This window comes from Tachysurus fulvidraco, chromosome 23 (assembly GCF_022655615.1).
Source record: "Tachysurus fulvidraco isolate hzauxx_2018 chromosome 23, HZAU_PFXX_2.0, whole genome shotgun sequence".
Lineage (NCBI taxonomy): Eukaryota > Metazoa > Chordata > Actinopteri > Siluriformes > Bagridae > Tachysurus > Tachysurus fulvidraco.
In genome coordinates this window covers 5,100,355-5,124,083 of record NC_062540.1, presented here as the reverse complement: position 1 = coordinate 5,124,083, position 23,729 = coordinate 5,100,355, and the positions used below count along the sequence as shown (strand labels likewise).

The 23,729-nt window shown below is 39.9% G+C and overlaps 1 protein-coding gene across 3 annotated transcripts; it reads left to right on the top strand.

Annotated features, from left to right (window-relative positions):
• Positions 1-290: 290 nt before the first annotated feature.
• pkig (protein kinase (cAMP-dependent, catalytic) inhibitor gamma) lies at positions 291-21,227 on the top strand. Of its 3 annotated transcripts, none has more exons than XM_027144609.2 (3): positions 291-528; positions 19,126-19,304; positions 20,567-21,227. In XM_027144609.2, exons 2-3 carry the CDS (start codon positions 19,154-19,156, stop codon positions 20,644-20,646), a joined length of 231 nt encoding a protein of 76 aa, XP_027000410.1. In that variant the 5' UTR covers positions 291-528; positions 19,126-19,153; the 3' UTR covers positions 20,647-21,227. The 3 variants fall into 3 exon arrangements, with proteins under 3 accessions (XP_027000410.1, XP_047662914.1, XP_027000411.1); XM_047806958.1 differs by lacking the exon at positions 291-528 and adding an exon at positions 4,711-4,733; XM_027144610.2 differs by lacking the exon at positions 291-528 and adding an exon at positions 5,670-5,826.
• Positions 21,228-23,729: the final 2,502 nt, after the last annotated feature.

Genomic DNA, 23,729 nt, shown 5'->3' with positions numbered 1-23,729 from the left:
ACTGATCCACAGAGATCTGTTGATCTGCTTTAATCAGCTTGCTTATCATGAGCTTGTGTGTTAGATACTGGGGTTAGATCTGAACAGGAAAAGGGCCTGGAACAGGAATGGAAATGGAAAACCTATAATGCAAGTTATAAGTATATAATTGTAGTCTAGTGACCTGGACATTGTTTTGTGTTATTTATTTACTTGCTATATAATACGTTTGGTACGTTTTAACGGCGTGAACAGACGGAAACGAGACCAAAAAGCCTTGTCATTGGAGCTAGAGAGCTGTGGTGGAGCGCCATTGGTTGTAGGCTAAAGCTCCATTTTGCAAACAGCTGTTTGAGATATAAACCTCGCCCACTGGATTTCAATGGGGTTGTCAAAGAAACGTCGGGCTTGACGACGCTGCTGTCTCTTCGTGACGGACTTTGCTCATCGAAAACGCCAAATTAATTCAAAATGACCGAAAAGAAAGCCGAAATATAGCTTGAGAGAAGAGAAGGTCCAGCTGCGTGCTAACAAGTGGAGTACATGAAGGTTGGTTCGTGTTGCGTCTTGTCTACGCTTTAAGCCCACACGAAACACACAAAGGATCATTTATTAGCGAAATCTGAACGGATATAATTCCTTAAAAATGTTTAGCTGGACGTTTTTTTTAAAGAACAGACGAAGCAAGCGATTTTTAATGAGGTCTGTGAGGCGAAGCTGCTTCGTTTGATGCTTTGTCAGGCGGCGTGCGGTTGTGTCCCAAATGGCATTTTATTGGATAAATAGGGCACTAAATAGGGACCAATGGCTATTATTTTATACCTTAGGTAGTGCATTTATACAGAGAAGTGGGTGAGGATTTGGGACATTTAACAAAGGGGCAATTCTGACTGAAATCCTTTGCTGCATAGTGATAATGTCATGCATTGAGATATATTATATTGTATCATATTATAATATTAAAAGCTATATTAAAGATAATGCAGTTTTGAGATTATTTTTAATATGTTTTTACTATACTTTTTAAGGCCTGTTTATTGTAACTTTATAACTTTTGAAAGTTGTCCTTTTTTTAACATTTGTAATGTTTTGTTTGGGGAAAAACTTTATTTATTAAAAAAAATATTGACATTTAAAACATGTAATATTTTGGTATTTAATAGCTACAAATGCCACGTGATCGCAAACAGACAATTAAATGCATATTCATTTAATTTTTCTCCACATTTGGGATGAACCAAAAAATGTCCCATAGTCAAAAGTAGGCTGTAGAAATCACCACATGACGTCATAGTTAATTTGTATGTCAGTTGAATCGCCAGGATAATTTACATATCAATGAGCTTTACATCAATAAGGGCGATTTTCTGAAGACACAGAAGGGAATAAAGCAGTGGTCGTGATTGGTTGTTGGGAACGATAGTCGTTGCTGATTGGTTGTTAGAAACAATGGTGGAGAGTTGTATTGAGTAGCGTACAGTCACTTTTTTTCCCCCCCCAACATAATATTCACTAAAAATATCTAAAAAGTCACCAGATCGAGTCAGCAAGTTGGTAACACTGATTTTAAAAAAAAAAATTGTTTTACTGCTTCTTCTTTTGCTAACTCTAACACATGATCCCCATAATAACAATCTTGTACATAAGAAATAATACTGTACCTATATAGTAAAACATATAGTTATACAAATATAAGCAATAGGAGCAGTAATTAACTTATATATATGTGTGTGTGTGTGTGTGTGTGTGTGTGTGTGTGTGTGTGTGTGTGTGTGTGTAAATAAACCGGATAACTATTTTTCTTCTGTCAGAAGATTAATACAACTATTTTATATTTGCAAAATGTACAACGGTGGTATTCAAACTGTGGGCGGATCTCCTTTGGGGCCACAGAGGATTTGCTGGTGAGGAGGGGAGAAGGGTTGTACATAATGGATTTTACCCATGTAGGAAACAACAGGGAAATTAGAGCATTCGGACAGGCTACAGGGCTATGAACAGTGGAGCATGTGCACAGCAGTAACACAGAAATGTCTGACATCAGGTGCTAAAGATGCCAAACGAAAACAAGAAAAAAAACAACCATGTAGAATATGGATTTGACCATTAGTTATTGTGAAGAGAAGTTCATCCTATTTGTCTGATTTGTACCAAACAAATACTCACTAGGCACTTTATTAAGAAAATTAATTTCAATGTAATTATCCAGACATGTGGTAGCAGCACAATGTATAACAGAAAGCAGAAACACATCAAGAGGTTTAGGTAATGTTCACATCAAGACCCGGAATGTGGATAAATATAATCTGAATGATTTTGACCAATAAGGTGGTTGCTGGTGCCACCTGGGGTTAAGATGTTAATCTCAAATAACCACTCTGTTACCACCACAGTGAGCAGAAAAGCATTTAAAAAAAAATATGCTGAAACATAAGGCAGTATCAGGAACAGAAAGACCAACAGAAACAGAAAAAAACACTTAGCCAAAAATAGGAATCCATTGGAGAAAAAAAAACATCGCCTTGGCATGTGGGGTTGGGATGTGTATTGTATATATTTGGTTTTGTGTGTTTTTTGGTCTTGTAAGTTTTCCAGATGTATTTGTGTCAGAAATGGTTTAAATAACATTGATGTACAGATTTGATATATTTTTTAATACTTTAAACAGACTCAGTTCAGCCAAACCTGACTGTTCACATAAAAATCAAAAGGATAGATTTAAAGAATATTGCAATCATTAACTCGAGCCTGAATCTAATCTTCCATATCCAGAGTGTTTCTTTTATTAGACCATTTTTCAGAAAGTGATTTTGAACATTGATTACTACCATGCACATGAACAAGTCAGGCTTGATTAGAGTGTTTGCTATCAATGACAGCCTTCAGTGTGACTGCAGCGATTCCCCTCCTTCCTTAAAGCAGCTCTATCCAGAAAGCACCAGAACACATGCAGGTGAAATTCGTGATCCAGAAAAACTTTGCAATAACTGGCAGAGCTAGTTTGTATTGACCTACATCCGATCTAATGTGTTGCATTTAAAGCCACAATGCAAACTTGGCATCAATCTTCAAGCTCTTCATAAATGATGTCCAGGTCTCTCCAGCACTTAGAGTCCACTTCAATGTTTTTCTCTCTTGTCTAGCATTTTCTTTCTAGATGCTTTTTGGTGCCTCCTTCACATTCTTAGACATTTGAAGAGGGCAAAGTTTACATCAAAAGCTTTTGTCGAACAGCAGCTTTCTCTGCAATTGCTTCCTTAATATATATAGCAGTACTTCAGGCATAATCCCTCTTCATAAGGCTAGCACTGTGTCATCTTGCAGATATTTTTCCTGATTGTGTTGACGATTGCTGGTTATAGCTCAGGACATTCAAAGGCACGGTTTCTGTCTCAGAGCAACTATTTCAGCAATCAGGAAATAAATATGCACACAAGCCCACAGTGTCATTGATGTGTGGCGTCAGTTTGACTATGCGTTTTTCTTTCGTTTGCATTTGCTGGCTGAAATGTGCAGGTTATGAAGTCTGTTCTTGTAAAAATCTATCGTGTTGTAGGGAAAACTCTAGCTTTTAGGGACCTTTGCATTGTATACATGCAGTTTGACAATGGAAGTATGTTTTTATTTATTTGCACCTGTAGGTTTATTTCAGCTGTACAACAATGATGCACGTGAAAAAGCTCCCCCTTGTGGAGAAACATAATTAAATATATTGCATTCAAAAGTATGTGAATTGATGAATTTATTAGCTAGCAAGCAAAAGTGACAATATACCGTGGTTTTATTACCTGGAAACCTACAAACCTACCTGGCTAACATACTCCAGTAACTTATAGGGAGCTATATATCTAGTTAATGGATATTACTGCGTATATGTAGCCATGGATTTCCGTCCTCATATCACATATCTTTGATTCCAGCTAGCATCTGTTTATTTTTCTTGCTCTTTTTTATCCCACAAGGTTCGTGCAGCGCTAGCAGATGAATAATCCGACGGCTTTGATGTGAATGCATTGATGTGTGTTGCACCACCATGAGGCATGTTGTCTGGTTCTGATTGGTCCGTGCTTGGCAAATTACAGCAGCGTCTAAAATGAAAGTATCCAGGGTTATCAGTTAGATTCCTAGAAAGCTACACGATTTCCTGCTCAGAGATCCTTAATTCCCTTTCTTAGTCGACGCTCCAGAACAAAAGCAATTTATCAAACTGTTTTTGGTCTCCGTCTCAGAAGCTCTGCCACAGATTCTCTGCCGTAACTGTAACATCGATACTTACCATGCGTCGATTATTGTAGTGCACCTCAGACAGTGTCCCTCACTCTCATTAATAGTTTCTAACTTTGTATTGAACTCCGCTCAGTGTTTTTGGTGTCACTAAGGCCCATGTTATGTACACCTTCCATTTACAGCATTTGGAAGACACCAAGTCTCTATCATTGGATACATTAACTTTGGTTTACTAGGTTACATACTTAAGATACCAAAACACTACTTATATATACAACAAACAGGGAAGGAAGTGCTAGTTCAAGTTTTTGATGAATAAGTAGGTCTTCAACCGTTGTTTGAAAATAGCCAGTGACTCAACTGTCCGGACCCCTAGGGGAAGTTCGTTCCACCACCTTGGTGCCAGAACAGGAAAAGAGTCTTGTAGTATACTTGCCTCTTACCCTGAGAGATGGTGGAACCAGCCGAGCAGTGCCGGTAGATCTGAGGGTGCGAAGTGCAGTTCGAGGAGTGATGAGGGCTTTGAGGTAAGAGGGAGCTGGTCTGTTTTTGGCTTTGTAGGCAAGCATCAGTGTTTTGAATCTGATGCGTGCAGCTACCGGAAACTGAAACTGTCTTGTTAAAAACAATATTACTTCTGACCAATTTGTGATATCACACCTATGTGGTGTAAAAAACATAGTCAAGTGGCCTCTTCCTGCGAATGTAGTCAGTTCCTAGTCTCACACTGTGAAACTAAACTGTCTTCAGACTCCAACTCAAGACCTATGTTCTTTCTTTCTTTCTTTCTTTCTTTCTTTCTTTCTTTCTTTCTTTCTTTCTTTCTTTCTTTCTTTCTTTCTTTCTTCCTTCCTTTCTCTGAACTAGGTCTGAAAACGTAAAACAGTTGAGAAATTCTTTGGAAATTCTGATCTAGCCTTCTATCATGAAATGAAGCATGAGCTCTAGTGTCCTTTTATTAAAGTCTAAGCTGTATGTGCTAAGATATCCGCTTGCCACTTGTGGTTATTGCATAATAATTCACTTAGGTTTACTCGCTTATGTGATGCTTTTAGCCGGACAATTTTACCATTTCAGGAAAAGTTGCCCTGGAGAAATCGTCTATCGATTAAATCTCTTTATATATCCCAAATCTTCAGGATTTCTATTAGTATTTGGACAAAGAGCGAATTGTAAATGTACAGTACGTATCATGACTGTCAGAGATTTCCTTTTCCAAGACTAAATGCCAGTCGTCCTCGCCTTAATCTTACGAGCTGTAACAGTCGTTACAGTGAGTCGTCCAGAGTCGTTCACTGAGCATACGGTAAGTAGTACAAGAATTCCAGAACAACTGCATGTATGCGGTTTATGCACTCCACACAAGTCACTTAACGCCCACGTCCTCCCTGTTCAGTGGGAGAGGAGAAGAAGAGCTCTGTAACTGCAGCTGTGTGGGATACGCTCAGTGCTCAGACAGCAAAAGAAAGAGAGAGAGAGAGAGAGAGAGAGAGCTCATCCATAAGGAGCTTTACACGAAGACTGCGTTTGCTTCCTTATGCGGCTTTTCTGACAACAACGGATCGGCTCAGATCTCATGTCATCCGGACTATTATGTGATCAGGACGTACAATGAGTCTGGTAAGTAGTGAAATGTGAGCCGGTGTTGCTGATTGGTTAGGATACCGTACGCAAGAAAGTGGAAAGAAGGAGTGGACCATTTCATGGCAGGTGCTCTTGACGAAAGCACAGCTGTCCAGCATCATCGGTCCTACAGTTATTTTCTTTTTAATCAGCATCATTGGGTTCTGGTATTATTGAGACTGCACAGATTGTACACAAACGTTAATGGATAATCATGTATATGTTGTGCCTGTGTTGTCTGAAATGTTTTCACCAGATATTTGTTAAATCTCTCTCTCTTTTTTTTTTTTCTTTACACCTCACTGATCACCGTCCTCCATCTGACGCTTTGGAAAAGGATACTATCAGTTAGTGGAAGGTACAAGGTAGATTATAGTCTAGTTTTAGTAGTTTAGTCACACACAGGCATCGTTGCAGCCGTCATCTTTATCTTTAAGATTTAGCAGATCTTTTATACAGACCAGCAGCTCAGGCTATTACTTATCTTTAACGTCACCATCAACCATTTTATTTGAATTTTTAATAATGATGTTATCCTGTTCAGGGACTCTGTGGATCCTTTGGGTGTGACAGCAGTCCATCACAAGGCACAAATTTACACATTAGTTCACACTTAGCGGTAATTAAGATGCATGTTTTTGGGATGTGTGAAGAAAACCAGATAACCCAGAGGAAACCCACACAAACATCTAAAATCAGAGACCCTCGAGCTGAGATCTGCCACCCCATGCCGCTCTTTTATCCATTGATTCCACAAAAACTTATTTTCAATTGCTTTATTTTTGCACACTGTATTCGAACGTATGAACCGAGTCACTTGCTGCAAACCGAGGACGCACTCTGGACTTTATTTAGTTCTGTTAATTGGCTCGAACTGATACCAGATGATCACAAATGTGGAAACAGTTTCACGACAAGGATGATGACTCAACTTATGTTTTTATATGCAGTGAGACTACATACACAGTGCATTATTACCAGATATGATACTAGGAGAGGATAAAGATGATGGCTACATAAAGTCACACCTCCCAGGGATTCAATACTCACTCGTTTTCCATGGTGGGTATTAATTCACACCAGCAAGTCACACTAGTCGCTGCTTATTAGTGTAGTTAATTGGCCAAGAGTAACATGGCAAGCACATTGGAGCTTTGGCTAACTAATGACTCTGTGACAATGTATCTCGATGCAAACCTCTTAATATGTTCGTCTCAGTAACATACCGTGCAAACGATTAAACTTGTCTTAACCCTTGACTAGAAGTGACTTCTGGGGGTTTCTGATCTTATTGATTATCCATAAGCGAACCAAGGATTACTTACTACCTGCTCTTTAGATGTGCTCCAATTGTTGTTGTTTTTTCCTCTATAGCCCTGTCTCGCATGCAGCAGTTTCACGACAGCCACACAAACGGTGCAGACAGATGGGCCACCTGTTTCCTGTTAAAGCTCCAGGCACGATCTGTGTTAAGTCCTGTCGTACCAACCCTGTACTTTTCTTTGTGGCAACGATGAAGTCCAGGGCTTTTTAAATATTGGTAGCTGTCTCAACAGAACTGCGTTATACAAACACAAAGAGACAGCCTCTGAATTTGTTTATTACTCTGATAAACTGTATGTTAAGCATGTTTTTATGTTGCGTAATTTCAGAAGTGTCTGAAAATCCGCTAATGAACACGATCTCAACTTTTAGAAAGAATTTCTTAGGTATAGAATTTTTATTTTATACTACTATATTTCTAACTATCCAGTCATTGTGTCATCCGTCTATTGGTGGATCTCGGGTGTCGCAGTGATGTCGCAGTGCTTGTATCGAGAATTATATGAAAGATTTTCTTTTCTTTATCCCCCATAATATGCTTCTGACCAATTTCCACCCACCAGGAAGCTCTTGTCTATTATAAATGACCAAGCAGGGAGGGTGAAGGTTAGCACATACTTCCACAGAGACATGACCAGACACCTAACCAGACTCATGTAGCTTCACAGGAATGCACGCTCTTCCCTCTTCCTCATACATGAGTTCTTACAGACGCTCCTGATTGGATATTGTTGCTGTGGTTGTCCGAGGAGAAAGAATACGATACCACTTCAGCCCAGATAGCACAGCCACTGACTTCAACTCCTAAACAAAGAATTCTTTTACAGTGCATTTTATTTATTTAATTAATAAATTTTTGGCCCCAAAATACATGCAGTGTAAACCCAGCTATTTATGTTGCTTAGTATGGAATACGTAATAACTCAGTAACGCATTCATAGGAAAATTGTTCCATTCTAAACTTGTCTCAGTGATGCATTGCAAAATGTATTCGATGCACCCCACCCCACCCCCCACCAAACAATTGTTTTGAGAATCTTTGAAAATAATAAGGAACAAAATAAGTCAGCCAAGTTCCACTTATTATAAGGAAGTTATTACATCAGCCAAGTAACACACTTTATGAGAACAGTTAAGGTTTGATTCATTGTGTTTTGTGTAGCGAGTAGTCCGCTTGGTCCAGTATTTCACTGTCTCAGCAACGCAAGAGGGCGGATTATGTCGAGTGAATCAGAAACTTTGGTGTTGGTTACTAAACCGTTCCCTTGTGCACTCGTCTGCTCACGACGTATTCACTGAGTCATACGGCGATCTCCCAAGACCTCCGCCTTCTCTTTCCACTTCTCATCACTCAGTAGCTGATCGTGCCGACTCCTTTCTCAAACCGGGTGCAGCTCATTAGCTTTTAGCACTAAATCACTGCATCAGTGATTTGTAAATATAAAAATGACCTCAACTTGACCAGCAGTCTGAAAAACCCTTTTGTGGTTTTGTCTGTTTATTATAAGCATCTTTGATGGAAACGCTTTGTTTTATGGCGGAACTCCAACAGCGTTTTTTTTTTTTATCTAATGCAACAGCTTGGAGAGAAAAGTGACCACCTAATGTATTCCTGATGGCCTTTTGAATGAGTTTGCTAGACATTCTGTCGTATTTTGCAAATGCACTGGATGGATTTAGGACCACTCCTTTCTGTTGTTCTAACATCTCAACACTGTGTTGCGCTTCATGATCCTGTACAGATTTTTGCTAGAACGGATTAAACATAAATAAATTTGTGGAGTTGCAGGCCTGGGATCAGGTGAAGCATGCTAAGTGTTTCAACCAGGCTCATGCTCTCTGTAGACTCCTCATTATTATTTAATATTTGATCTGATAGTTAAAGGTCTAACAGGCTCCTCTTTCCTGTGTGAACTATGAGCTTGTGCATTAGTGAAAGGCCGGCCGTCACAGGCCTTGATCTCCTGCTTTTTAAATCATGTCGCGTGACGTAGCACCTCTGTCCCGCTGCGCCAATGGCCTTATGAGCTAAAAGGCTAATGTATTCGTCATTTTAGTAAAAGTGCCCCAATAATTTAGAGGCTTGTTGTTTTTTCCTATATTGACGCTGCGCCTAAAGGGAAGTAAATGCCACAGTCATGTTAAGTCTTTGGTATAAAGACTGTTCTCTTAAAATGCTTTAATATTTCAATTCAATATTTAGTTTTTTTTGGTACTCCTTAATACTAATAAAGACACCTGCATTATCTTTTTTGTATAAAGCATTGAGGGCATCTTGGACAATTTATTAAGCTAACTTAGGACGGAGTAGGGATGCACTGGAGAAAAGACAGGTTTTATTTATTTATTTATTTTTGTTAGTTTGTGTTTTGTAAGTAAAGTTTGTTTCATTGTTCGAAACTTTCATAGTCCTGGACTGATAGGCTAGTAGCTGATCATCAGCAACGATACACTGGGCAGGAGCTGATATAATCACTCACTTCCGAGTATGTGTAAAAAGATTATTTCTCTAGCATTTGCTGCAACATCACATGAACTCCTGGTGCCGAGGATCTCTCACAATATTTTCGCAAGACCAACGACTAATCGGCTTTGCACCGATCGCCAAAGTTCATCAGGAAAAGCATCCGTTTCCATGCTGCAAATAATTCTCACAATTCCATTTCCATCATTAGCAGAACTCAGTACAAAGTCCAGTGTTTCTCAGACCACTGAAATGGAAATGAAGCACCAGTTCTGGCAGCTGATTCAGTCTAAAAAGCGTGAGACTTCATTAACTGTAAATAATATGAAAGACATTTCTCTACAGGATCTTTGAATGGATTGTTTGTACAAAGTGGACACTTTGAACCACTTTAGACCAGTCTGAAGGACAATGACTGAAGGTGAGTCATGTGAGGAGGCAAAATCTCAGTAATCCCATCGTGATCAAAGCGTGACCACAAGCACGGCAGTTTGCTGTCCTTGTCTTCCGTCATGCCTCATCATCCATAATTATTGTACCCAAAAGCTATTCACAGAGAGATTTAAAGAAATCCTTACAGTTACTGTCTGTTAGCATATTAGTCATCATTGTTTCTATCTGTTCTACAGTTCGTAATCCTTTTGGTGAGTTGTTTTTGATTGTGGTTCTAAAATTTCTTCAAGCTCTAATTATTATTATTATTATTATTATTATTATTATTATTATATTTTTAAATGCCACTAAAAATGCCTTGGAAACACTAAAAGACTGGCATTTATAAAGGCAGAGGTGTGTACTACTTGAACATCAAGTGTGGCTTTAACGATGCCAGGCTTGAGAGTTGCACTTGGCCATCTGGAGTGGTCGGTCAGAAAAGAGGAAGGATATGGATGGGTCACAAGCGTGAAACAAGCATACCTCATTTACATCTAAAAAGGAACTCCAACAATGCCAGTTTGTCCAGAGAAGCATAAGCAGTCTCGAGTTCTTACAAGGCCAGCTGTTGGATGGTGAAAGTGATTGCTAGTTTCCTAAATAGCGAAGGAGCTGGAGGCTGGAGCCGGTGCATTTATATTCTGTCCGTCAAAACAAACAGGTCCTTTTAGCTTGATTAAATGCAGCTCTCCTATATCCCGTATCTAATCTTTGTTTATGAACCACCATGTGGGAATCTCAAGCTTGCTCACACAGTCATCTTCTAAACTTTTTCCTAGTGGACATATTTATTGGCCTTTTTACAGAATGTGAAAATGTGTTTATTTAAATGCCTGGTGTAAAAAAGAGATTGTCGTGCTAGTCTAATGGGAAGTGCCAGGTCTATTTTAGCTCCCATCACCCCGTTAACCCGGCATTTTTCTTCTCGTGCATTTCTGGAGTTGTCGGCAGAGCACGGAGTGACTGCAGAGGCAGATCAAAATGGCTTCTTGGTTCCTACTGAGACAGGGTATGTGACTTCGGGCAGCTTCTGATAAATTGAGCCTTCTCACTCAGTAATGTGGGCCTGGAACTACTCTCGCTAAAAATAGACCTGAAGTCTGGAGTCTGTGGAGAGCCAGGATTTTCTGTTCAGTGGGGGGTTTGTGTGTAACGTTGCAAAATGTTTAGTGCTTGCATTATAGGATCGCTATATAACAGTTAGATCAGTGGTAAGTTATCAGTCATGAGGAAAAGCATGGAACAGCTATGGAAAGCCTAACAAACTTGGAGAGGAGGAGTACCTAAATGAACCCTAGTATCTGTACGGCTAAATACAAAAGATCCCCCAAAAGGCAGAGTGGAACTGCAGCACAAATTTGCCCCCCCAAGCTATTCAGTTTCTTATGGTCCAATGAAAGCATGGCTGCTGACTCCAGTCCTTCAATGAGCTCTTATGCTTTTGTTCCTGCCATTTCGTAGAGCTTGCTGCTCAGAAGACATCCACAACCTCCATTCATGCCACAATAACAGACAACAGGATGGAGGTTTTAATGGATCCTGTTTTCTCCTGAAATGTACCAATCATAGAATATGGGTGCATGTCATATGAGAACAGAAAACACTGGTGCATTTTCCTTTTTGGTGGTTTGTTTAGGAGGGTGAGAACAGCAATGGCACCAAAACAGGCTGCTAACAAGGCGGTCTCATTCCTGTTCCAGGTTAACTTCAGTGGTTTACTTGCACTTCTAACCTTTTATTGACCTGCATGCAGGAAGGGAACCAAACATGAAGCGTATTTATGCTGGCAGGAGATTTTTATAGATGTGAGCTGCTAAATTGGTGCAAACTGACCCAAAGGACAGAGGTGTAGCACTGCAGAAATATGAGATATTCTGGATTCCAGAGGACCTTAAGGATATTTTTATTTCTGGACATTCTGGTTCAAGTCACTTAGCTCTGAAACCTCTATATTCTGAGCTTTGTTCCCTTCAATACACCGGAGTCCCTGGAGACTCTATTGGGATGAAGGGAGCAATCCTTCTAATCCAGTCTTTCATTAAATATACAAATTTCCAATCTGTCAATAATGTTATATGATAGCTAGCAGTCACTATAAGATAAATACATGACATACTAAATTGGACATTTGACATACTAAATTGGACATACGACATTTATTCATGTCGTTTTGGCGTTAAATCATGCAAATAATAAGAATCTGGTGGACATGCTTGGTGTACAGCTTTTAACTGTAACTCACACAAAAGTGAACTATGGATCTTGCTTCACAGGCTAATGTGCTGCTTTTGACCGTGCCGATTAACGGAAGAACGGGCACTTAGTTAAAATCAAAGCATCTCCGTCGTAAGCTCTTTCAGTCCATTACATCCATTACGCAGAGGAAGTACACGTTTTACGAACACAGAGTAAGTCCGGTGTCCGAGCAATCCCACATGCATATCTTCAGTTTCATCAGGAATGGACAGCAAAAAGAACATCATTTGGATTACAGCCTTCAGGCCCTGGTCTTGATTCTTTCTACCCTGTAAATGACAAAGAGAATTCATTTGTTGATTTTGGACCGCGCCGTGCCTCAGGGAACTGCCTGATGATGGAGCGTTTCATTTGGCCTTTTATGGAGATGGCTCTGAGTGGGATATATACGTCCCACACTCACTGGACATGTCCAGACTGTTTAGATATGCTATTGTATCCAGATGTTTGAAACGACTGATTCATTTCACTGCCTCGATAACATCTTGTGTCTACTTGAAGTTGTTTGTATCATCCTCGGTCTCAAGGCAGCACGCCTAACTCCCTGGTCACCGGTATCACCTGCGCAAATCTCCCTCTGGTAAATGAGGTGTTCTTGTCAGTGCTGAAACCAACACCTGTGACATTTCCTTGCACCTGTGACCAGCTCTGTTTTGTTCACTCCTTTTCATTAAGCGGGATGCATTGGACTACTTTAGCGAGAGACACGACATCAGGCTGAAATCTGGCAAGCTTATACAAAAGAGTCGAATGTCAGGTCGTGGAGCCAAACTAAACAACTCAATTCCTGACACCCGATCCTTGGATAGAGCCTCAGCTATATTTAGGGAGCTTGTTTGTACATGCCTTGGGATTTCAGGAAATATACTATAACATGCAAACAGCAAACAGGACAAACACAATACAGAATAATCAGAACTGACAGCAGAGCAGATGCAAAACATCAAACCTGCCGCAAGATCTGGCCGTCCCTTCAAGAGGGTCACGGTGCAACACGCTTCCTTTTTCTGCAAAACAAACAGGCCGCCCGAGAATTCTTTTGTGCGCAGACTCTTAGAAGGACCCTGGTAATTACGTTATAGTTCCAGTCTTCTTGACGTGTATCCAGATGACACCTGTTTTTAAATATTATTGTATTTGCATGCCACCGATGCCATTTGCATCACATATTTTAAAGTCAAATAGCACGTTGTGTCCAGGTGAGAAGCTCCGTGATGAAGCCACGTGTTGTGCACATGCTTCTAAGACTGTGGATTTTGCAGATTTATTTATTTATTTTTCTAAGCTTGGCATTTTAAATAGGTCAGGGAAGTTTACACTGCACATGACATTTCAGCTTTCCACTGACATTCCCCATTGGTTACTGCTGTACTTTCTCACTGAGGCACTTGAACCGCAATGTTTTGCATCCAGAAATACTAAACTGGTCTAGCTTAATCCTACAGCATGCCAGGGTCAGAAGAGTTGCCTCGGCTTCAGCACGGTACTTCATAAACTTGCACTCTCTTCATATATTATTATTATTATTTTTATTATTATTACCGTTTTTTCCGTGTTGTATTTAAAGCAATTCCATGCAGACTGGACAGTCCTTCTTTTATTTCTCATTTCAGCTGTTTTAAAATTTCATTGCCAGTGTTCCTATTGACTCATGTCCATGCTAATAGGTGTTCTTTTTGGCTGTCATCATGAAGATACTGTCATTATAACCTGCTACTCATTCTGAATCCCACCACATGATACACTACAATTCATATTAAATATAATTCCCAAATGACCTTTTCAGAACTGGGAACATGGAGCAACAAAACGGAGCGAAATAAAGGCACTATTTATTCACGTTTAACCATATCTGTAAAGAAACCAGGCTTATCCAAACTCGATTAATGCCAGATGACTTGCTGACAGTCACAAACACAATGTTCTGCATTAGATAGATACTAGATACTAGCTAATGGATTTGTGATTTGTCCACCCCTTTCAGGGATATTCATAAATCTTCCCCTGATTGTAATGAGATCCTCAAAGATGGGTTCGTTTCACATGTTTCAGTCGCTCGTAAGCAGAGCTACGAGTATGTACCGTATATTTGCAGCATCCAACCTCCTGAACCTTTTTTTTTTTTAAACTGGTTGACCTGGAAATCTTCGCTGAACCACAGAAATGGTGTAAAACTTTTACATGTGCTTCCCGGTTTTCTTTTTGTATTTTATTGTGGACGGTACTATTATTAAACCATGGTACAGCCATCAACATGGTTGAAAACGTGGCATGAAAACAGCATTCTCGATCTGCCCAGTTTTTGTGTCCCCGTTGTGGCCTGAGATTCCCTTTCATGGCAGTATCCTAACTTGTACACATCCCATCCTATAAAGCATCTTCATCCGCTGCATCTGTGTTGTTTCAGCTTCACTTCCAAAACACATTTGACAAAAAAAGGAAAAGTGTCCAAAGTGTGTAATGCTGAACAGAGAGACTGAGAAAAAGAGGATGATATAATCAGCTTTCTGGCACTGCTCATAAGATTTTGAATAGCTGTATGTAGAAATGCATTCCTTTTGCGATGCGAGACACTGAAAGCTGTTATTTGACTATAAACAGATGGGAATAAGCTTGCAAAGTGACACCATCTTTAATGGGATGACTTGTAGCATGGCTTCCAACAACATCCATCTCAGGCCTACAGTACATGAGTAACAGAAATGAACTGATCATTGCTCCAGTTCTTCATTATTATCCTTTGCCATCAGAATTCAGTGGAAAGATGTTAAAGGCCAAAACAATGAGCTAAAGCATGTTCTTCATGACAAAAAGCCCTGGTAGCTCTGAATGCAACAAAATATTGTCAAGTATCCAGCCCACATAACGCCCACCATGTCACATGGAAAGCTGTTTTCAGAAGGCACACAGTTAGAAACCCCCATATTTCAGAGACAGCTGGGTTTTTATCTCCGCAGGAGGTGTTGCTTGTCTCTCTCGCTCTGTGTGTGTGTGTCTTTTTCTCACATGCACAGCCCCATCATTCCCAGGAAATTACTGAATCACAGGACAGTTTGTTTAATCGAATTGGATACAATCAAATCCAAGCAAAATTGCTTATGAATCATGTCACCAGCCATTGAGTTATAATTGGAATCGAATTGCTGTTGAACAGATGATTCATATTCATACACCGAAACATCGTGGGCGTTTTTGACCGATTTGGTTGTGCCCTTCATTCCTGGGCCCTCCATCTAGAGCCTAAGCTTACTCATAGCACCAACACAGAACACTTGGTTGGTATGCTGATTCGCTTCTTCAGCAGAAATGTCAGTGATTCATGAAAACTCGTTTGTTGACGAGCACTGTGCAGTGGATATCCTACTTCATGGGGGGAAATACTATTTTCATGCTGTTCTTTTCCATGGTGCCAATATTGCCGAAAGTTTAACCAGTTCCTCAGTTAGCTGCAGTGATTGCTAACTAGAGAGATGGAGAGAGTGTGTGGTGAAGTGAGTGTCGCCACCCCAGAGTTACAGTTCTGTGTGTGTGGTTTTTTTCTGGAACATCCCTTTCGTCTCCTCTCCTCAGCTTGGCACAATGCTGCCAGAATCCCTGACCCACTTAATACAGCCTGGGAAAAGAAGACACAAAGGAGATGAATGGCTACTTTGTGAGAGTGTTTGTGTGTGTTTGTGTGTGTGTGTGTGTGTGTGTGTGTGAGAGAGAGAGAGAGAGAGAGAGAGAGAGAGAGAGAGAGAGAGAGAGAGAGAGAGAGAGAGAGAGAGAGAGAGAGAGAGAGAGAGAGAGAGAGAGAGAGAGAGAGAGAGAGAGAGAGAGAGTGTGTTTGTGTGTGTTTGAGTGTGTGTGTGTTTGAGAGAGAAAGTGTGCGTGTTTGTGTGTGAGATTGAGAGAGTGTGTGTGTGTGAGAGAGTTTTTGTGTGTGTGAGAGAGAGAGAGTTTTTGTGTGTGTGTGTGTGTGTGTGTGTGTGTGTGTTTGTGTGTGTGTGTGTGAGAGAGAGAGAGAGAGAGAGAGTGTGTGTGGGGAATATACCCCCTCACCCCCACAAATAAAAATAAAAAATAAAAACACTTTTTGGAGGCTGCTTGACACTTTCTTGACACAAGTGCATGAATAGCACCAATACCATTTTTGTCCCTCGCCTCACTTTTTTTTTGCCCTCATTTACCTGGCTTACAGGCTTGCAAATCACCGAGTGAAACTGAGACCATGGTAATTGTTTCGTGACTCTAGATGGTCTCAGATGTACGCTTTGGACTTCCTTTTGTAATTAGGCCACCAAATGAGTTCAGGAGCCACTCGATTAAGTATTGAAATAGAATCTCCGGAGAAGTAATGATACTAATTCATAAATGAATGCTTTCTGTCATGAATATTGAAGAACTGTCCAAGTGTGCTTAGTCATTTTAGCTCCTCGTGAATCCATTTAGCACTGATGGCTAGATGGATGAATCTCTGTTACACTCTCTCTTTCTCTCTCTCTCTCTCTCTCTCTCTCTCTCTCTCCATATTAAATTGGCTCAATTTTTATTATCTGTGGAGAATTTAGCACCACAAACACAAGGAAAAATACTGTTTATATAATTATTATTTTCTTTTCTTTTTTTTTGTGATTATTTTTTTCTCTCTCTCTCATTTTCTTGTAGCTTTTTGGTTTTCCACGGGTCTTTATTTGATAAAGATGCCATCAATGCTACTGAAGGTACCAGTCAGTTTTAGCCATCTGCTCAGGTCAGCTCTGAAGTTCCTTCTTTCTGCTCGTTGTTTGCTTGAGCGCGAACGAGAAAATCCGAACGAGATGATTGAGAGTAGGTCTGATTTCTCAGTGAAAGGAAGAAAAATTAACGTGGAGTGTCTGCACCATCATGAGCTCCACTTCGTGAGCTAGGAAAGCTGCGTTTTTATCCAATTAGCCCTGAACTGACAGTGTAGTTTGTGTAATGTCATCTCAGATGGATGTAATGACATAATCTTAATCAGAGGTTAATCCGAGGTTAATCTCATCTTCCGTGGCAAAACTATAATCTTCACAGTGCACGTGTAAAAACAAAAAAAAACTCCGCAAGCATCGCAGCTGTTCTTCCATGTTTTTCTAGTTTACGTTCCCACTGTCCCACTGTACTACTCGAAATGCCCACACAATGCTTAAATTCTATCGCACGAATACATATTTCATGAATCTACCACTTCTGTGTACTTGTGTTTAATAAGATCTTATTTTAAGTTTGAAATCGTGTCACCCGGAAAGATTTAAAGCCTGAGTTGAATTTTTTTTTATAGTAATGGAATGCAAACCTCCTTAAAATGCAATCAGTCAAGTTTAGTAATGTGAAGCACGTTACCAAAACACATCGCTGCTTTTCTCTTGTCTCGACGTCATTGCAGTTTAGTCAAAACATTAGTGTTTGTGCTACAGTGAAATGTAATCACAAGTCCTGGCGGTGAAGGTCTTCAGGACACGTCTTTTAACAAGATGGAAAAGCTGGAAGCACTCTGCTTCGTTAAGCTGAGGGCGGTGTTATATAACGGCGTGTTTTGCTCACATATAGACGAGGGTAGTGCTAATGCTGCCTTTGTGAATGGCTTTTGCGCTCTGAAGCGCTCTGATTCTTCAAGGCCAGTAAGACACACTGGCAACAAGTCGACTGTCCTGTCCTCTAAAACTGAGGATCTTTTGAATAATTGTTAGCATGATGGACACCTGTTCATTCAAACTGCCCGAATCATGGCACTGAGTAGAAGACTTGGGCTTGTCTTTATTACATTTCAGTGTTTTCTGTATTCATGCCACGGTGTCATAACCGTCCAATCACATCCAAGAAAGAACACAGCTGAGTAAATTGCATTGCATGTCACATCCAAGATCTCCCCAGTGCCCGAAGAGTGTTCGTCTTATTGTTCAGAGAGCGTGAGGAGATCTGTAGCTGGGAGTCTGTATGATCGTAATTGGCCATGCTCGTTGGGTGGGTCGGCATGACATTACACTCGCCCTCGTCAGTCAGTGCAGCAGAGCTGTAATGAAGCTTATTTTGTTGGAGGATATTCATCACGTCTCCAAAACGTGCTGTCAATTCAAATTAAGGTACAGGAGAAGGACACCATTTTGATTTTAGTACAGCATCAAATCTTCATGTCATGGATTCCACAGCATGTTAGAATCCTTACTTTACTTTTCTGCTTGTAAGATTAATACGATTGTATCACATAAAACTGTTGCAGATTCCCTTCTTTCCACCACGTCCTAAAGACGATCTGTTGAATTCAGTGGCCTCTTCGATCATTGTCGGGTTTATGGGGAAAAAAAATAAAAATGAGTTTGTGACCTCCTGCATTTTAATAAGTGAGCAGATTTACACCAGAAAACCTCGCAGAAACACCTGATGGTTTGCCATGTTGTGCATTCATACAGTAGAATTGTAAAGGGTGGTTTTTATGAGATACTTTAGCTTTCCTGATGGTTCAGACCAGACTGGCCATTCTCCTCTGGTCTCTCTCATCTGCAAGGTGATTTCACTGTTTATTGATTTCCACAATATTCTGTGGAAACCCTAGAGATGATTTCACGTAAAAATCTGAGGAGATAACACATTTCCGAAATATTCAATCCTGGCACCAACCACCATGCCAGATTTAGACACTGATACCATGTTTTTCCTCCATTCTGATATTTAATGCGAACATTAAGTGAAGTTCTTGATCTGTATCTACATAATCATCTCATTATACCGATGTCACATGATTGGCTAATTAGATAATTGCGTGAATGGTATGTGTGTAAATCGAACTCTTCATGTTTTAATATCTCTCTGTTTTGCAGGTGGAATGAGAAGACAGGTCATGGGCAGATGATGGATGTCGAGTCATCATACTCGGATTTCATTAATTGTGATAGGACGGGCCGCAGGAACGCAGTGCCAGACATTAAGGGAGAGGGAACAGTGGTGGGCACCAGCGAGCTGACAAAAGACATGGCTGGGATGGACCTGAAGGCAGGAGGTTGGTGTGTGTGTGTGTGTGTGTGTGTGTGTGTGTGTGTGTGTGTGTGTGTGTGTGTGTGTGTGTGTGTGTGTGTAAAGTGTGCTTTGTGTAGCAGCCCAGGTGGACAGGGTCAAGCTTACATCATCTGCCAGCAACACTTCCTGTCTTTATGTAATGCAGGTCCTCAGATGTGTATTTTGTGCCAGCTGAGTCGAGTCAAGTAAATAATTCAATTCCAAATCAAATTACTGGATACTTATTGATGGACGATGTCTTAACAGCCTACTCAGAAGGAGGCCTTCAGTTTGAGTCCCTCACCTAAGAGCCCACTTCCCGTGTCAGATATGCTTGTCAGCGGGCCTCAAACACAAAAAAGGAGTTGAAGGAGATGTTGAATAGACGCTGCCACCGCAATCAAGCATAGCTCTGTCATCAGCGCTCGGAACAATTCCCACTTCCCTTAACCACTTCCTCCCTGTGTGGGAACGTTTCCACTCTGGTGAATAATGAAGTGCGGTCCAACAGCCCATATATGCTTGACTCCTTCTTTTGTTCGGTCTGTCATTGAATTTTTCATTAAGCAACACATTCATGGCCAAGAAGAAACGGAAGCACTGAGGAAATATGAATTCCTTTCTCACAGTCTTTTATCGAGTTAATATTTATTGACAGATACAGAATGTTAAAAGGTGATGAGAACTGTGCAGTTATTGTTATTCCCGGTGGTGCCGGATATTAAATAGCAAGCACCTTATTTTTGCATTTGTCAATGAGCTGCTCACAAGCTGAAGTTTATTATTCAATGTTTTTTCATTTTGAAGAAATGCTTTGTTGTAGTCAGGGTGGCGGTGGATTTCTGTGGTGGCCTATCGTGGGACAATGGGGAACAATGCAGGAATATACTCAGGATGGATCACGTAATACATTCAGGAGCAATTTAGCTGAGACAGTGATGCTACGATGCATTTGTTGCTAATCTGGATTGTAAAATCCCTTGGAATGTTCTATGGAGCAAGTTTATAGGATATTGGGGCAATCTATGCAATGCAGTTTTACCCCTAAGGAGTGCTGCTTGGGATTATCTGAGTAATGCTGCCTCAGCCTATTCAAGTGCTCTGGATTGGCTAGACTTATGCAATCAATCTCATTTGTGAAGCACTTTTTCAAATGTGTATAGAATCTTTAGTAGTTATTATCTATCCGATAGTATAGAATTACTTTAATATCTGAAATTACTCCTATCGTCACACCCTTATTGGTTATTTTCTCATGTGTTGCAGAAGCCGATGCTGCCGGGGCTCCTGCTGCCGAAGCGGAAGCCTCGAGTAGTCAGGAGCAAGGGAAAGAAGGAGCGTCTTAAAGATGAAGGAACTCAAAGAGGAGAACCACCACATCCTCTCTCGTTCCCCACACTGTGTGCGGTGAGGAGCTGCTCTGAGCTGGGGCATGCTTCATGCGCCTGAACGCTCTTGCGTCCCTGAGAGACTCCAGGAGAAACCACTACACAGAATGGATTTGCAATGAACAACACCACACTCTAAATTGCGTTATTCCTGCCACTCCTCAGAAGAAACTCTGACTTTTTGATGCCTTTTCCATTCTGAACATGTGGAAAATATGAGAACCTGGGTTCAGAACTTCATGATCTCAAACCAAGAAATACCAAATAATACCTGTGATGAGGATTACGAGTCCATTTGATTTTCTCTTCTTTTTTTAAAGTAACAAGCATAGTTGTGACAAACAGGGAAAATATTTATTTCTAATATTCCCTGAGGTCGATAGTTTTGTGTTTCTGGATTACATTATATAATTTACAGTGTATGTAACATTATTAACAATATTTGTATAGTACATGAGTCAAAGCTTTCTGCTCACTCGAAAAACTGCTTTTGTTTTCTCTTTATATTGTATGTTCCTCAATAAATGGGAATGATGGTACAATTTAGAGGTCATTTATATGATCACATGGCTATGGGAAATCAACCAAGAATGTAATCTGTGCCTTGACACCTAGTTCTATATAAATATGGTATTTCTGAGTTTTTTCTAGCCCAGACTGTAGTGTCATTTAGCGAATCATTGATAGTTGTGTCAGCTCTTTATACATAACATATATTTAGTCAATTGCCTTTTGGGCTGATTTTCTTTCCCGGATACAGGTGTAGTGGTATATGTACCTTGTATCTCTCTGGGGGGTTTGAGTCCCACCTACACCTTTTGTGTGAATGAAATTTACATTTTCTCCAAGTGCTTCCCTAGGCCAGAGACATGTGTTGTAGGCTGTCTGACATCTCTAAATTGTCTGTAGTGTGTAAATGTGTATGTGTGATTGATTAATTGTTGGCACCCTGTCCCCGCCTTGTACACTGTGATGGAAGTGGTACAAAAGATAGATGGATGGCATAGTTACCCTGCCCCACATTGTTCTACATTGCCACTGATGAGACCTATTAAAGGATATTAGATACTAACCTCCCATCTAATGTCATGACCATTACAGGCGTTGACTGAAGCTCTGACATGCTGAAGAACATTCCAATATGTTCATTCAATCATCAACAGTTGCTTATTTATTCTTAGTCTTAGTGGATTCTGGACCTATTCCAGAAAGGCTGAAATAATTCACCCCCTCAAAATCCATCACAGTGCACCATAGACTCATACACTCATTCACACCTAGGGCAATTTAGCATAGCTATTCCTCCTACTTATGTTATTGAGAGGACCCAGGAGATGCTACAGGAAACTCATAGCAACACAAGGAGGACATGTGAAACTCCACACAGACAGTAACTCGAACTCAGGATCAATCCGACAACCCTGGAGCTGTGAGGCAACAACACTGTTCGTTAATCATCATGAAATCTGTTTTAGGTTTAATAATAAAAATACCATTGATCTTGCATGAGGTTTCAAACCCATGAAGGGGGTTTGAAACTAGAGGTTGGAAAAGTACTTTTTAAGTAAACGTATGTGTATTGTGTCAGAATCTTGAAATGCAGAAGAAAATAAGTGAAAATATTGTATACTGCAGTGAAAGTCAAAACGTATCTATGGTCGAACATAGTTTGAGTGAAAATTTATAACTGATCATAAGCAAGGACAATGTTCTGTAAACTCAGATACATCTAGAACATGTTCGATAACCATTTTGGAATAAATGCTAAGGTACATTAACGACAAATATAAAACTAACCTAGCTAGCTATTTACTTTAACAAGCTAGCTTACAAAACTTCACCAGCTAGCTAATTAATAGAATCAGAATCAGCTTTATTGCCAGGCATGTTTTCACATGCGAGGAATTTGTTTTAGTGACATAGCAAACTCATTTTGAAAGCTCACGTCGCTAGCTAATATAATTGCTAAAATTCAAAACACAGTTGAATAATTTACCAAGCTTATTGCTAATATACTGTGTTCCATTAATTTTGAATGCAAATGAAATGAGAGATGCAAATGAGACACCTCCACCTGTATACATCTGTGATTTCTTTGTTTATTGATTTACTTATTACAAGTAATGTAAATGTTATATTTAAAATCAAGTAAAAAGCTTCCAAAATAGTAATTAAGTTCAAGAACATAATTATTTTTTGCCTCAATTTTACAGGTAATAAGGTGACACCCTCTTTAGTAGACTAGTGTGTGATTTGTGACGCAGCACTAATCAGTATCAGTCGATGGGAGGCCTATTTCCGGTTGGATCTCTATAGAGACGGTTGTGAGGTAACTTTAGAAAGCATTTTTAAGCAGAGGCTTCGAGCAGCCATGCAATTAAGCTAAAAACCACCATGTCAGATTGAGGGCTATTCTTTCCATCCCGCTGCTAAAAACAGACACACAAAATGCCATGTTTTTCCCAGCAGCTCAGTGCAACAGACAACAAAACAGATTTTGTATTTTTACAAAATAAGAACATTTGCATTTGCATCTTACAGCCTTTTCTTAGATTTGGGTTTTTATATCTCATTGAAAATGATGCACTGAATTAAATGATAGTGTCTGAAGAACATGGTACAGAAGTTTATTTACATAAATAAAGGAGTTCACACCCTACATACATCCATACACCAGGGGGCGCTGCTGAAAAAGGTCTTCTGAGCTCAATTTCATTACTCTTCTCAGGTGAGCATGATGTTTATCAGGGCTCTCAAGTTTTGAAGACAGGCAAGCGTGACATCTCCAACCTCCACAAATAGATAGATAGATAGATAGATAGATAGATAGATAGATAGATAGATAGATAGATAGATAGATAGATAGATAGATAGATAGATAGATAGATAGATAGATAGATAGATAGATAGATAGATAGATAGATAGATAGATAGATAGATAGATAGATAGATAGATAGATAGATAGATAGATAGATAGATAGATGCATGTGTGCACATCATTTGGTCAAATTCCTCTTGGCAAATCATTTCAATTAAAAAA

Coding starts and splice junctions, on each gene's coding strand:
- pkig (XM_047806958.1), top strand. Junction 19,305..20,566: donor GATGGACCTGAAGGCAGGAG/GTTGGTGTGTGT, acceptor CATGTGTTGCAG/AAGCCGATGCTGCCGGGGCT.